This window comes from Convolutriloba macropyga, chromosome 8 (genome assembly GCF_964194025.1).
Source record: "Convolutriloba macropyga chromosome 8, txConMacr16.3, whole genome shotgun sequence".
Taxonomy (NCBI): domain Eukaryota; kingdom Metazoa; phylum Xenacoelomorpha; order Acoela; family Convolutidae; genus Convolutriloba; species Convolutriloba macropyga.
This window is the reverse complement of record NC_134475.1, coordinates 266,276-279,610: the sequence shown is the minus strand read 5'-3', so window position 1 is coordinate 279,610 and position 13,335 is coordinate 266,276. Positions and strand designations below refer to the sequence as shown.

At 34.8% G+C, this 13,335-nt stretch overlaps 2 protein-coding genes across 2 annotated transcripts in view; both read left to right on the top strand.

Annotated features, from left to right (window-relative positions):
- Positions 1–13,317, top strand: part of LOC142344307 (uncharacterized) — a 106,958-nt gene extending 93,641 nt beyond the window's left edge. Inside the window, exons 35-38 of the mRNA XM_075395895.1 lie at positions 4,576–4,868; positions 10,648–10,798; positions 12,637–12,718; positions 13,019–13,317. Coding sequence (XP_075252010.1) covers positions 4,576–4,868; positions 10,648–10,798; positions 12,637–12,718; positions 13,019–13,076 — 584 coding nt within the window. The 3' untranslated portion in view covers positions 13,077–13,317. The remainder of the gene's footprint in view (positions 1–4,575; positions 4,869–10,647; positions 10,799–12,636; positions 12,719–13,018) is intronic.
- Positions 4,875–6,173, top strand: LOC142344365 (uncharacterized). The gene is made up of 2 exons (XM_075395957.1): positions 4,875–5,537; positions 5,899–6,173. Exons 1-2 carry the CDS (start codon positions 5,112–5,114, stop codon positions 6,055–6,057), a joined length of 585 nt encoding a protein of 194 aa, XP_075252072.1. The 5' UTR covers positions 4,875–5,111; the 3' UTR covers positions 6,058–6,173.
- Positions 13,318–13,335: the final 18 nt, after the last annotated feature.

The following is a 13,335-nucleotide window of genomic DNA, read 5'->3' as shown; positions in this document are numbered from 1 at the left end:
CAGAAAATTTTGACGGGATAGATTATTGGGTTTATATTAGGTTTGATGTTAGGTATGTATTGCTTTGGTGACAAATGGAATGTTTGGCGTTGAATAATATTTTCTTGCGACTGTTTTTGTGCCTTCAAAAAATAGGTGATTTTGAAGAAATAATTTTTTGTTAGATTCAACTTGACATACCAAAAGTTACTTTTGTAGACTTCATGGCATCTTTTTCTTTCAAGTTATTATATATTTCAAGTTATATGTATGTGTCGTTTTTATGCAATATTTTCGCCTACCCGTTTTTTTCCAGAACATTCGTTCGATTTCGCTTCTCTAGTGCTTTTTTTGCGCTTGATTTTTATTTTTTTAAGTGATTATTTGAATAGCACAAGCTTAGTTTTTCAAGTGCTATTCAAATTCACTTGAAGTTTAGTTTTTGAGGTGGCTTCATGGTTCATATTTGTTCTAGAACGCTAGTTTTATTCGATCATTTGACAATTTACTTCTCTTTTCCAATTGATTATCCTCAAGATCAACCTCAGCCTTGAAATTTTGCTGAAATTGCTTTTTCTTGCATTTAAATTACGTTTTCAAGAATTGTGTAGTTTTTTCAAAAAATGGAAACCGTTCGGAAAATATTCGTCCCTGTAACTGATTTTTTGATTTTTGTGTGGATTTTTTCTTTCATAGATCACATTTGCGTTCGTTGAATTGAAAAAATAGTTTATGTATATCAGTTAATCCGGTTTCAAGAGATTTCCTGAATATAGTATTTGGGGACTAAGAAAAAATAACTTGTGCGGTAAGAAATAATTTGAAATGTTTACTTTTTCGGGCTTTGCGTCTTATTTTACTCACTGTTACTGCTCAAAAATACTGTCGAAGTCAAAAGAGCAAAATAATCGGAAATTGTATAAACCGATTGAACCAGTTAGTAATTGGTGTGAGTACTGAGCTTTTTGTCTTGCTATGCAGAGCCTGGGTTCAGCATATTTATCTTATCTGATGAAACTTCAGAATAAACAAGGAGGCTCGGTAATGTGCCTTCGCAATTAAGTTCCGACCCCGCCCATCCGCATTTTTGGCAGAAAGAACAGATAGAAACCCCCAAAAATTCAAGTATTCTTAAAAAAAATGTGTATGAAGAAAAAGATCGCCTCCAACGCGGATAACTGCGAAGTGAAAAATGCCGAATTAGATTGATTAGAACAGCCATTATTAAGAAAGAAATCAAGACGAACTATAAAATCAAACAACAATAACAACAAACATTAATTACATCCAAAACTTTATGTCCAAAAAACAAAACTTATTAACAAGGTCAAAATAGCTTGAGATAAAACTGAAACTAAACAAAACAACTTGTACCTCATTAGAAAATATGTGGGACCACTCCCTAATAAGGCTCGGTAACAATTAGACAAAAATAACAAAAAAACAGCGAAGTTAAGAAGTTGGCATAATTTTTTTTAAAAAATATTTAGTTTCAAAGTAATGAAAACCATAAGATAGAAATTGAAAACATCCATCATGTTTTTGATCACATACGCTTCTATATGAGGGTAGTAAGAGTTGTTTTCATTCATTTTTTTACGCGGTTACAAAAAGAACAACAAATAGAGACTACAAACAAAACTTAAATTAAAACTTGCGAGAAAACGCTGTCGAAGCCATGAAGGCATATTTTGCCCCTCAAAATATTTTCGATTGCGCCTTCTTTGAATGCCAAAAATGTAGTATGTGACCTCTAATTAATGAGACAAGGTAAAATGTTGACAAAAAAGGGCAAAATTAATGAATACATTTGTATTTATCGAAAACTATTAATTTTAAGGTCATGAAAGACTTTAGCAACAAAAAGAAACAATTAAATAGGTTTTTTTATTATCCAGAGGAAGCGCTTGAGACCTGTTTTTAATCAGATTATGTCTTACGTCTATAAAAATGGCGTCAAATTTAGACAAAAATCAAAAATTAGTTAATTTTTTTGCAAAAAAACCTGTGTCGGAGCCAGTAAATTCAAAACGGAATCTTAAATAAAATTCACCTTCCCTTGACGAAAACAATCTCTTCAGTGACCTGTAATAAAGGAGACTACGTGATAAATAGACAAAAAGAACAAAAGTTAAAAAGTATTTTTTTCTGAATTTTGAAAACAATTGCTTTCAAAGTCATGAAAGCCATCAGCTATCTACTGAAATCAGAGTATAGGCTCCTTTGTTCCTCCATAAAAAGTCAAGGAGATCTGTCAAAATCCAGAAAATTTCATACAAATAATAAGACAAATTAAAAACTACAGTTAAAGACAAATGTAAAAATTTCAATTAAATTCTTCCAGAACGGGGTGTCGAAGCCGTTAAAACAAAAATCAATGCCTTTAAAGATTTTAAAATGTTCAATTGCGCCTTATTTATAACGCCAATAATAGAATAATTGAACTCGCAATGATATGATAATGTGACAAAACAAGAAAAAAACCGTGAAAAAGGACCAATGACGAAAAATTTAAAAAATATCAAATCTAGTAGTATCAAAGCCACAAAACCGTAACTTAACGCGCAAAAAAGATTAAATTTTAAATCAGTAAGACACTTAAGTTTGCAGACACAGTAGTGCTGAAACTAAGCTACAAGTTGACCAAATTAAGAGAATAATAGTGGCAAATTTCAATAAGCCAATGTTTTGAAAAATCAAACTTCTAAAAAGTCAAAGCCCCCAAAATTTTTCGAGTAGTTTAACTAGATAAATTAATTTGGTTATGAACATACCTTAACTGCTTATAAAGCCAATTGGACCTATCAACACTGAGCTTTAATTTTAATTGTTCTTTCTTCAGTGGACATATAAAAGAGCCAATTTTTTTTTTAAAAAAGACCGACTGTTTACAATCCGAATCATTTTTGGGTTGTACCAGTTCAAAATTGGACCAAAGCCAGCCTTGCTATTGCTGTTCGTCCATTAAGAACACTCAATTGTTTCAGGTCCAGATAATTTTTTAGTTGAATTATCAAAAATAAATGCTGCGTTTTTGATAATCATGGAGAAAACCGCAAAATTTTAATTCCAGAGTACTGTCAAAGGAAGTGGAAGTAGGAATAGCTCTCCTTGTAGTTTGCAATCATTGTGTTAGTTGTTTTTGGGTGTCTAAATCCGGCAAGTTTAATCAAAGTGCATTAAAGTTGCTTATTTCAGTCATTTTTTGATTAAATTTTGAATTTTTTAGCCGAAATTTTAGCCAAATAAATTAATCAAAATAGTCAACGATACTTTTTTGTCTTTAAAAACAAATCAACAGTAATATTGATAACAATTTTTACATATTTTGGCAAAATTGACCAAAATCCGGAAAATTTGAACAAAAATAACCCAAATAGGTCTGGTATTCACAGAAAAAGAAATTTAAAAAATCTTTAATTCCATATTCTACGCTAGACGGGCTTTTTAATGATACCACTCACAACTCTCTACGATGAATATATCGATCGGTCAAAATTGTCTCAACAAAAACACCAGGTGAGTATATAGTTCCTCCCCCCTCAAGAGGGGTCGGAACAATGATAACATTTATAGGCACTTTTTTAGAGAACAAATTAGGCTGTCAATATTTATCTACTTATTTTCTTTAACTATTTTAATCACATCGTCGGGGCCAACAACAGTGACTATTTAACCCTAAACGAATTTTTTGTGAGCTTACAAGATTCATAATGTACCATAACTCTTCTTTTTTTTCATCTGATTATCTTCTGTTCTATTAATCGGTCTGTTTCTGTTTTACACTGTCTGTTCTGTTTGGTTGCTTCTGCGGAGTGCAGGTCTGAAGCAGAGTGAGTTGGACATACTCATGCAGAGACTGAGTGTGTTGAGAGACAGTCCAGACTACGATGCCTCTCACAGACTCATCGCAGACACCGCATTCCTCGGTCTGTCATTCCTCCTCCCTCAACAACTAACTACATCAACCAACTTCGTCCAATTGAATATGTGCTCTTTTTATCCAGATAGATTATTAATAATCTAAAACATCTGTAAAAATCAGGACTGCAAGGACTTTTTATGAGCTGTCTTGATGCTAAAACAAAAGAACTGATCTCATCTGTCTCTATGCCCCAGTTTTGTCGTTCCTCCTTCAACAAATGCCCAATATCACTTAATGAGCACTAATGGTTTGTATATTTTTTGGAACTGTTTCCTCGCCAGACTTTGAAAAATGTCAGTGAAGAAGGCATTCGACGGGCAAGTTTGCTTAAAAAAGGTTTTTGCCCGCACACATTTTTGCACCTGCATGCAAAATCTAAGAACTTTATTGAGAGTTTGAGATCTGATGTATTTTGACCTGCTCATTTCTTATTTTTGTGTAACAATGTCTGATCTAACTGTCTACCGCACGCAACACTAAATTTCAAGGCAATTATCACTAAAATAGTTTCAGTCGTGATTTTTCCTATCAGTTTGGTATAAAATTTGTACCTCCACGCTAATTTTATGTAAATGAGCTATTTATCCTATCTTTTTGCAGGAAAAACTGCTAATACATCGAAAAAATACTGGAGTTTTGAACGATTTTAAAACTAATCGATTTCTATTTAGGCATGAATGGAGAAACTTTGATCCCCACGCCTCCTCTGATTACAAAAATGGAACGTCTTAGAGATCGCAGGAAGGTCAACCCGGACAAACCCTCAACTCCTCCCACAAACATCGCTAATGAACCCAAACTCAAAGACCTCCTACCCTCCCCTCCTAGCAGTGCGGGGGGACTGCTGAACAAAAGACACAACAGACCTTCGGGCGTGAATGTAGCTAACCCTAGTGCTAACGATAGCAATGTTCTTCTTACCCCAGATGTTGATGATGTTCACTTACCCTTCGAACCTTTCCAGGTTAATAACACTTATAACCAGCCTAGTAATAACAAACTAAACTCATACAACAAAGCTACTAACAAAAAATCAAATGTATTTTCTGACAACAAAAGTAAAGTTAGATCTAACGCCAATGTTGGTCAAGATAACAACCGTAGTTATTCTGCCGATTTTGTTGAAAATTTGAATAGCACGAACACGCCTAGTGTTCAATTCCCGGATACTCCAGACCTTTTTGGCAAAGACAGACGCGACCCGTTCATGCATTCAAAGCCTGCTCAAAGATACCAAAAAATGGCAAATAGCAAATACCATAAGCAAATTCGGGCTAAAAATCGAGAGTTTAACCCTGTGATAACCAGGCGTTCGCCTAATGATACACCGCTGCCCAGCGATTCCCAGTTTGTACCGGGATATCATGGCTTAAATGTTTCTGATCCCTCTGAACATGTGGTCAATCCTTTTAAACTAAGTCCCGTAACATCACCCGTAGTTGATAGTAAACGTTCGCCCGTAGGGAATGGAAAACGGGATTCCCTGACGCCGGATAAAATCTTGTTTTCGACAACTGTTAATGCTACCCGGAGTGGTGGCTTTTTCCCGGCTATTCCGGGCGCCCCTCTTTTGGCGCCCCTGGAAGACGCAGTTGGTCCGGTTGTGGTTGACCAAATTCGCTACGATGAGGGGGTTGGCGAATCAGACAAAATTAGGCAACATTTACGAGAGCTACCAGGAAGGTTTTCATTTCATCGTTGTTGGTAGAAGACGATCTTTAGTTGGCATTTTACTTAAATTCTTATGGAATGTATCGAACATGATGGCATAGTCGTACCTCAAAGTACACTCGTTAACAAATTATGGAAAACTTATTATTTTACAGGCAATTTTTTAAATAAAAAATGGAAGTTCCGTTCTTATATATCTGAGAAAATAAAATATTTTTTATTTCGCGCCGTGGAGATGTTAGTTTTTCCTTGGCTGGTAGCATTTTCATTTCATTGGTCAGTATCATGAGAAACAAACTTTGCCAACCCCCTGCCCTCATTAGGAAGGCGCGGAGTCCCGAATAGGCGAGAGGCAGATGGGCGATAGAGACGAGAGTGCTCTCGGAACAACAGAAGAAACTCGCAGCTGTTTACTTCCCGAAACTCCCATATCTGAGAGAACCATATACTCTGAATGGAACACTGATCTCAATGTTTACTAGTAGATGCAGAACTGCGCACTAAAATTATCATTAATAACAATTTTATCCCAAATTGATCATTTTCTCCCTTTAGTAACGCTATGAGGCATTTTGAAATGTTCATTAGATGCAGAAGATTTACATTATAGATGAAAAATAACGTGCTGCTTTGTTATTGATTCAGAAATTAAAGTGTCGCTTGAAACCAACGTTACGAAAGAATGAAAGAAAGAAAGAGTTGAATGTACGATATATGATTTGCAATTACTCTCACATTAATTCGGCAATAATGTTGGCGTAATGTTGGTCTTTTTATTTTTTTTGCGATACAAGAATTGGCGTACATTTACAGGCGGCTCTTTTTTTATTTGATATGTTCTCACATTTTGAGGCAGAATAATTTGAAATTTGGGCGAATAATTTGAAATTTTGGGCAATTTTCAGCTGTAACTCATTTTTAATTGTGCATAGTTCAAATTTCTCCAGAACATAGCTACTGATTTTCGTATAATTTAATGCAAAACAATTAAGATCATTTTTCAAGTTTAAACCTTGTATATTTGTTTATCAGTGATGCTCAATATGTTTCTGTTAGTATCAATTATGCGGATACCACTTTTTCAGTTTTACACGCGTTTTCATAGCTGCGAAGCTGTAAGCTGAGCGGAGCTATATTGCGATGTTCTTGGTTTTTACGACTCGAAGAGGAGTATTGGTTTTCTTAAGTTTTTTTTTATACCGGAAGTACTATTCGTCCAGACGCTGTTTTGACCTAAAAGCGAAAGACGCTGTTTTGACCTGAGAAAAATTGCCGTGTGAACTAATTTTTTCTGAGCGAGAGAAGTTTTTTGATCATGCGCTGCTTTTAGTGAATGACTTTTCGACTATGAAAAGTAATTTTTGACGGAATGGCACATCTAGATAACCGTTTTTAGCCGTTTTTTCGTCTAAGTAGCCCAGTTTTTTCGGTTGTAATTTGGTTTTTGTATAAATATTTTTTACTCGATGTTATATTGAAATGTAAAGCTTGGAAATTGATACCACAGTGTTTTGCAGAGCCTGAAAATTCGTTTCAAGTTCAAAAATGACTCATATTTCTTGATTTTTTTGTTAATTTTCGGCTTTTTTTCAATCAAGTTCTTCATTTTTTCTTCATTTTTGGATCTTTCAGCCGTCTTTTTGTCAAAAGTCAGTTAATATAGCAACTTGCCATTGATAATTCATATACTCAGCTCCTCTTTCTACCCCGATAGAAGTTTGTTTTTTATAAAATTGTACATATGCTTACCCGATTTTGGTAGTTTTTTCCAATTTTTCTCAGTTTTTTGTTTGTTTTTTGGTTTTAATTACTAGAAATAGTCCTTTTCTGAAACACGAGGGACTTTCATTTTGTTTCAATGAAACTTCAATCATTTTTTAGCGTCAAGTTTTTGAAAAACGGTTAATTTTTTTCATAAATGCAGTCTTGAAATTTTTTTGACCATTTTTTTTGCAAATTATTTCAATGTTTCGTATATTTGAATACCGCTTTTTTTTCTTTTCAGGAGAATGGGTCTTTGTCTCGGATGACTCGTTGTCTTTTCTATGTCTCAAAGTTGAACAATGAAATGTATTCGTTTTTGTTGATTTTTTAACTTGATTTTTAACTTTCAAAAATCAAGAATTAGTCTCTGTTACTGTGTTCCGTACATTGTATCCATATTCTTTACATTATAAATCGTCTCCTGCAACCTACATTTATATTGGTTTTTTTCTCTCAGTTGTTAAAAAGTTGAATGATTTCAGCTTTTTCGTAGATTTTTGTTGTTTCTTTGGTTTGCAATTTATTTCATTCAATACAAGGCAGTACTGAGAGTTTGCTAGAAAGCGTTTTCCAAAAATTCCACTTTTTACTATCTATTGCAACTTTCCTCCGGCCTTCAAATTGTTTTCAAACAAATTCTTGCCTTTGAATATTACTCTGTTGCTTATGTCTTTTTTATGATTATTTTAACTTTTGAATTGGTATGAAATCATGTTGTCTAGCTTATATATACAACAAGAAAGAAGTATACGTTGTTTTTGTCTGATTTGCAGTGACTAGAAATCTAATTATAGTGGTTATCTGATTCTTAAATTGGAGCATTATTTTTAGAAGAATATAACTTAGTTTCTAAGATTATATTCTGCCGTTTGCTTTCGCGATCTTTTTGAGATTAGAATCTTGAGTTTTTTTAGGGCAATTGATAGCTCTGTCAACTTTTTAAGCTAATCAGTATTTTGATCATCTTAATTACTGCGGACTTTTTCAACGTTAACAAACGTTTTCGTTAATATAAAATTTTGATGCAGTTTGTTTCTCTTGGTGACAGTGGTTGAACTTTCACCAATTTTTAGATCAAACCTGGGGAGCTAATTAGTTATTAGTTTAATACAGAAGGTAATGGATTCAGCTGCAATTACTGTTTTTTGTGAGGTTTTGCCGCTTCGAGTCGCTTCCGGAGTTCTTCCGGCTATGTTTTTTGTTTCGTCGTCTGCCGGTCTTTTTTCGTTTTACATTTGCTCACACCGCTGAAAATGTCAAATTTTGTGAATGACATCTTCCTCTCACTAACGGCATTTGCGCTCGTGACGTCATTTCTCACTCGCTTTACCAAAAGTTTTTAGGTTATTTACCGGATTTGATTTTCAATAAGATGACTTTTGCACTTGAAAACTTAATTTTATTTTGAATTTATTTAAGGTCAAAGGAACTCATATGCGCAGTAAAGGTCCTTAATAAGAGGCTTCTGCGGAATGAATTTTAACAAGCTTGATTATTTTATCGTTTAATGTTTTTTACCTAGTTTTTTGAGCGGCGTCGATTTTTTTCAAGTTAGATCTGTATCTGTTTCTATCTCTATTATATGGCACGCAGGTCTATTCTTTCTCAGCTATTCCGGCAATCTGCCGGCTATGTTCATGCTAGAGTTATTGCTCTTGATTACTTTATGGTTATAACTGTTCTTTGATTTAGTGATTTGATTATTTGCAGCCAATGTTTTTGTTTCAATGAATTTTGCACCACCTCTTGTCAACTTGAGTTACTGATTTTTTCTCTTCAGCTTGGCTTTTTTGACCAGTTTTTTCATAGGTTAGAAGTAGTTGTTATTAAAAAACGTCGCGTGGAATGGTATCTGATCTCTTGGATATCTAATGTGCACATTCGTGAATTGTGTCTTATGACTGTTCCCACTTTTTTTTTTACCGATTTGACTTTACTGGTCATTTCTTTGTTCTACATTACAACCTACTTGACATCATGCGAGGAGAGCAAATTTGTGCCAATTTGCACTCTTATGTAATTAAAGATAAGAGCCTATCTTTTTACAATTGTTCCTAATTACCCTTGTAAACTACACTTATGTTCGGGACTCTGAAAGGATTAACAACTTTAGCAATGGGAAAACTGAAGTATAATTCACGAGTAAAATGTGAAATCTGATTGTACATGTGTGCATGAATGACTACAGCGAGAAGAATTTAATGTGAAATGTACCAGCGAAATATTGCTAATATTGCGAAGTGTATTTCTCCACATGCTAAGTATTGTTCATATCCCCCGTAGAGCACTTATTGAACCGTGTGCCACAACGTTGTCAAGTCGACTCCAATGTGTTTTTTTTAGTTTTAAATCTATATTTCATCTAAATTGTCCTATGCCTCTACTATTGTTTTCCTGTTGATTTGATTTTTTGATTGACCATTTTCACTTGACTTCTTTAGTTTAACGTTATTAAAATAGTTCCAAAATTTTAGGCTGCTTAACTCAATTTGCGGCCTTTGGCAATTAACCGTTATCTGAAAAGCGCGAATTATATTTTTGTATTGAACTACACTGAGCTAATTGTATACCATTTGAAGCCGCTACTAATACCATAGCCCCGCGCACTAAAGAGCAATTGACCTCCTAGAGTTACCTTAGGCTGAAATCGAAACTTCCCCTACCCCCAGAAAGACTAAAAGGGGCAACTAGGTTGTTTATTTTGCGCCTGACGTCATAAAAACTTATTAAAAAACTGAGAAAGAAGTCCATAGTTAATCTTTGTTAAATATATTTTTTAATTCAAATTGATTTTAAGCTTGGGACGAACCTTCTGTGGCCAGATGATTAGAAAGGAAAATACTAAAAAGGAACATCCAGCAGAACGGATCGAAAACTAGAAATTGGTCTGTTTGTTGTCTTTTTACAGACACGTGAACATGCATCGATTCATTTAAGAGTGAAGCAGAAGAGATGTTATAAATTATGATTCCATCGGAAGAGAGTTTTTCGATGGATACTTTTACATAAAGAAACCTGTCATGAATCTATTCATGAGAAAATCTGATTGGCTGAAATTTTGATTATGAATGTATAAATGTATCCCAAGTATTCTGCGAATTATTATATTTGGATGCTCGGTTAAAAACAGTTGGTTATTTGAATTCAGTCTTAGAGCGGGAAAGTATAAAAATCTTGTTCAAAACAACACCCGATAACTGTTACTCCAACAGAGTATCTTTTTAAGATATATTAAGAAACATTAACATGCTTTAGAATAGAAACGAGAGTAATCATAAAACCACAAGACAAAAATAGTTTCATTTTAGGCTGAGAAAAGTTTCTCAAAAGACGACTACCTGCAGCAGAGACAGTTACCCAATCCAGACTCGCTCTCTCTGGCATCCAACTTCTCTTTCGATGTGGACGCAGTGGCCAGGAAGAACAAAGAGAGACTGAAGAAACTGGACCACTCTAATGGTTAGTTCACAGTCGTCAATCAGTTGTATCGTTTCTCTTTTGTCATTATTTCACGTGATCCTGGGGTTGAAAATCATGCAGCCACTAAGACGGGGCGGGTTTACAAACGGTAAAATTCTAGAAATGGTGAATTACGATAATTGGGCTCCATAAAAGATGTGGCGTCTCTCTCACTAGGCTTGCATCGAACTCATGAAGTAGACATAATAACTACTCTCCAAAGAGTGATTGAAATTGATGTGATTGATGTTATGCAGATATTTCATACATCTTTCCGCGACTTGACTTCTGACGAGTCTGTTCAAACGTGTGAGTTTTAATCATCTCATTTAGACACTACATATCACAGAAACATTTCTCTAATTAGTCACTCAGAACTCTAGTTAGTTTAGAACTCTTTAGCCTTCTTCCCAATCTGTTCATTGAGTTTTTTAATTTCTCTCAAACAATGTTTGTGACAATTATTTAGATCCTGTTGGTCTCTTTTGATGCATTTTGTTAGCGTTATGGTTTTTCGTCTAGCCGATTTCAATTTTCATCCATCCGTAGAAAAGAGATAAACTGGTAAAGATTGAAGTCATTAACTGACAGTGCCGTTTTTTTAGAGATTATGACTAGTCTTTATCGTTGCGATTCAGCGAAACAGCCGAAGAGGCATGAATTTTTAAATGAGAAGAGACATGAAATAAATAAGTTATTTGATAGGTTTGGACCTCCACTTCAATTTTTACCCCTCCACTCTCACCCACTGAGTCTAGCTTCACTAAGATCAATGTAGTTACACTCGAAGCCAGCACCACTGGAGACGTTTAAAAGCAATTGCTGTCGACAATTATTTGTCATCGTTTGACGCTAAAATGGAGTTCGGTCTACAGCAAGGAATATTTAAAGCTTAATCGAACTCGTGGATATTTTAGAGGAGTGATCTTGATTATATGCTTAAGTTATGTATTTGAAAAACCATTAAAAAACAGCAAACCGGGGGTTTTCGTTTTGTTTATTTTCTATCGCAAATAATTTGTCTTTACATTTTATATTTGGCTCCCGATAGCTGATAGGTTAAAAGATATTGCATTTAACTGAAAGTTTGCTGTATTGTAGCTTTTGGAGAGAATTTATTTTAAGAGGTTCTAATGTCAATGTCCTTAAACAAATTGGTTGTGAATTTCGCGGTCTCATGTTTAGATAAGGTGCGTATTTTAAGTTTCAGTTATTAGTGTTTGATAATTATTCCACCCAGAGGCATAGTTTCCAATTATTTCCAGCGGTTTTTGTGTGGTTTATTTTTTTTCTTTTATTAACTGCTCTCGAACAAAGTTTTCGGCAATTATATTAAACCGGTGGTCTCTTGTTTGCAATTTTTCCCGTGACCGATTTTTTCGTCTGACCATGTTAATGTTTCGTCCTCAAAAAGGTGATAAACAGCTAAAGCGTGAAGAGCATTAAGTGGCCGAGCAGCTCTCTTAGAGTCTCAGGTTTTTCTAGTATTGAAGTATGTGATTCGCTGAAACTGTTATGAGGAGGCAATTTCATGGTTTGAAGTGTGGTTCGTAATCTTAGAAGTGTTTCACCCCCATCAGTCAGCCCCCTCCAACACTCCTCCGTCCACCAACCTTCACGTTCCTATTTGGACCCCACATTCAATATGTATAACATTTTGGACCGAAAGACGCTGAAGTACGAAAATAAATTGGGCCAAATTCCAAGAACACTCACACACATTTTCAGTGACCGCTCTTGGATCAATTAAGCCTCGTTTTATATGCTTGATTTTGTCAATATAATATTTTTCTGGTGTTTATTACTTACGATATTTTGTTTGTTTGTTGTTCTCACAGATGGCGATGACTACTCAGTGAGTGACCCTGATGAGATCCTGAGGAAGTTTGTTGACCACGACATGCACCCAAAGACAGTCAGGTACGAACCTTTATCACCCCCCCCCCCTCCTCACCCTTCACTGCCTTCGCAAACCACGGATTAGTTTGTTCATAAAAGTTAATTAGTGGTGTCGGATTATTAAAAATAAAAATTTTGTCCAAAGGGTAAGAAATCTGATCCATTGTGTAATGTTATTCGAACGTTATTAATTCCCGAAACATTCCGTTGTGAATGCAGAATTTGTTTCTTTAACGATCATCAAAAATATTCGGCTTTCTAAATAAACGAGATGCTTTTAAATTCGTTCAATTGCAATCGACTTTTTTTGTATTATTCCAGACCGATGTCGACAATGACAAACGACAGTGACCCAGACTGGCTTAAACCCACCACTTAGGGAAGTGTATGAAATATCAGAAATGAACAAGGAAATTAACGTGAATGAATTACATCAACAGAGATACTTCAACAAATTGCATAGACTTCGCGAATCATTTTCATCGGCAGTAACCTCATCCAGATCTCATCCTAAATAATCGAAGAATCTTCCATTATTGTAAAAATTGTGTTGTAAAAATTGTATGATAATTGTTTGTCAATATGTTTGATAGTTCTGTAAAATAAAATTACCCAATTGATCTTTTCTGCCATGTTCT

What these genes read in the sequence shown, in the direction of transcription:
- LOC142344365 (XM_075395957.1), top strand. Translation starts at nt 5,112, where the DNA reads ATGCATTCAAAGCCTGCTCAAAGATACCAAAAAATGGCAAATAGCAAA. An exon ending in AAATTCGCTACGATGAGGGG is followed by an intron (nt 5,538 to 5,898) that starts GTTGGCGAATCA and finishes TGCCCTCATTAG; the next exon opens with GAAGGCGCGGAGTCCCGAAT.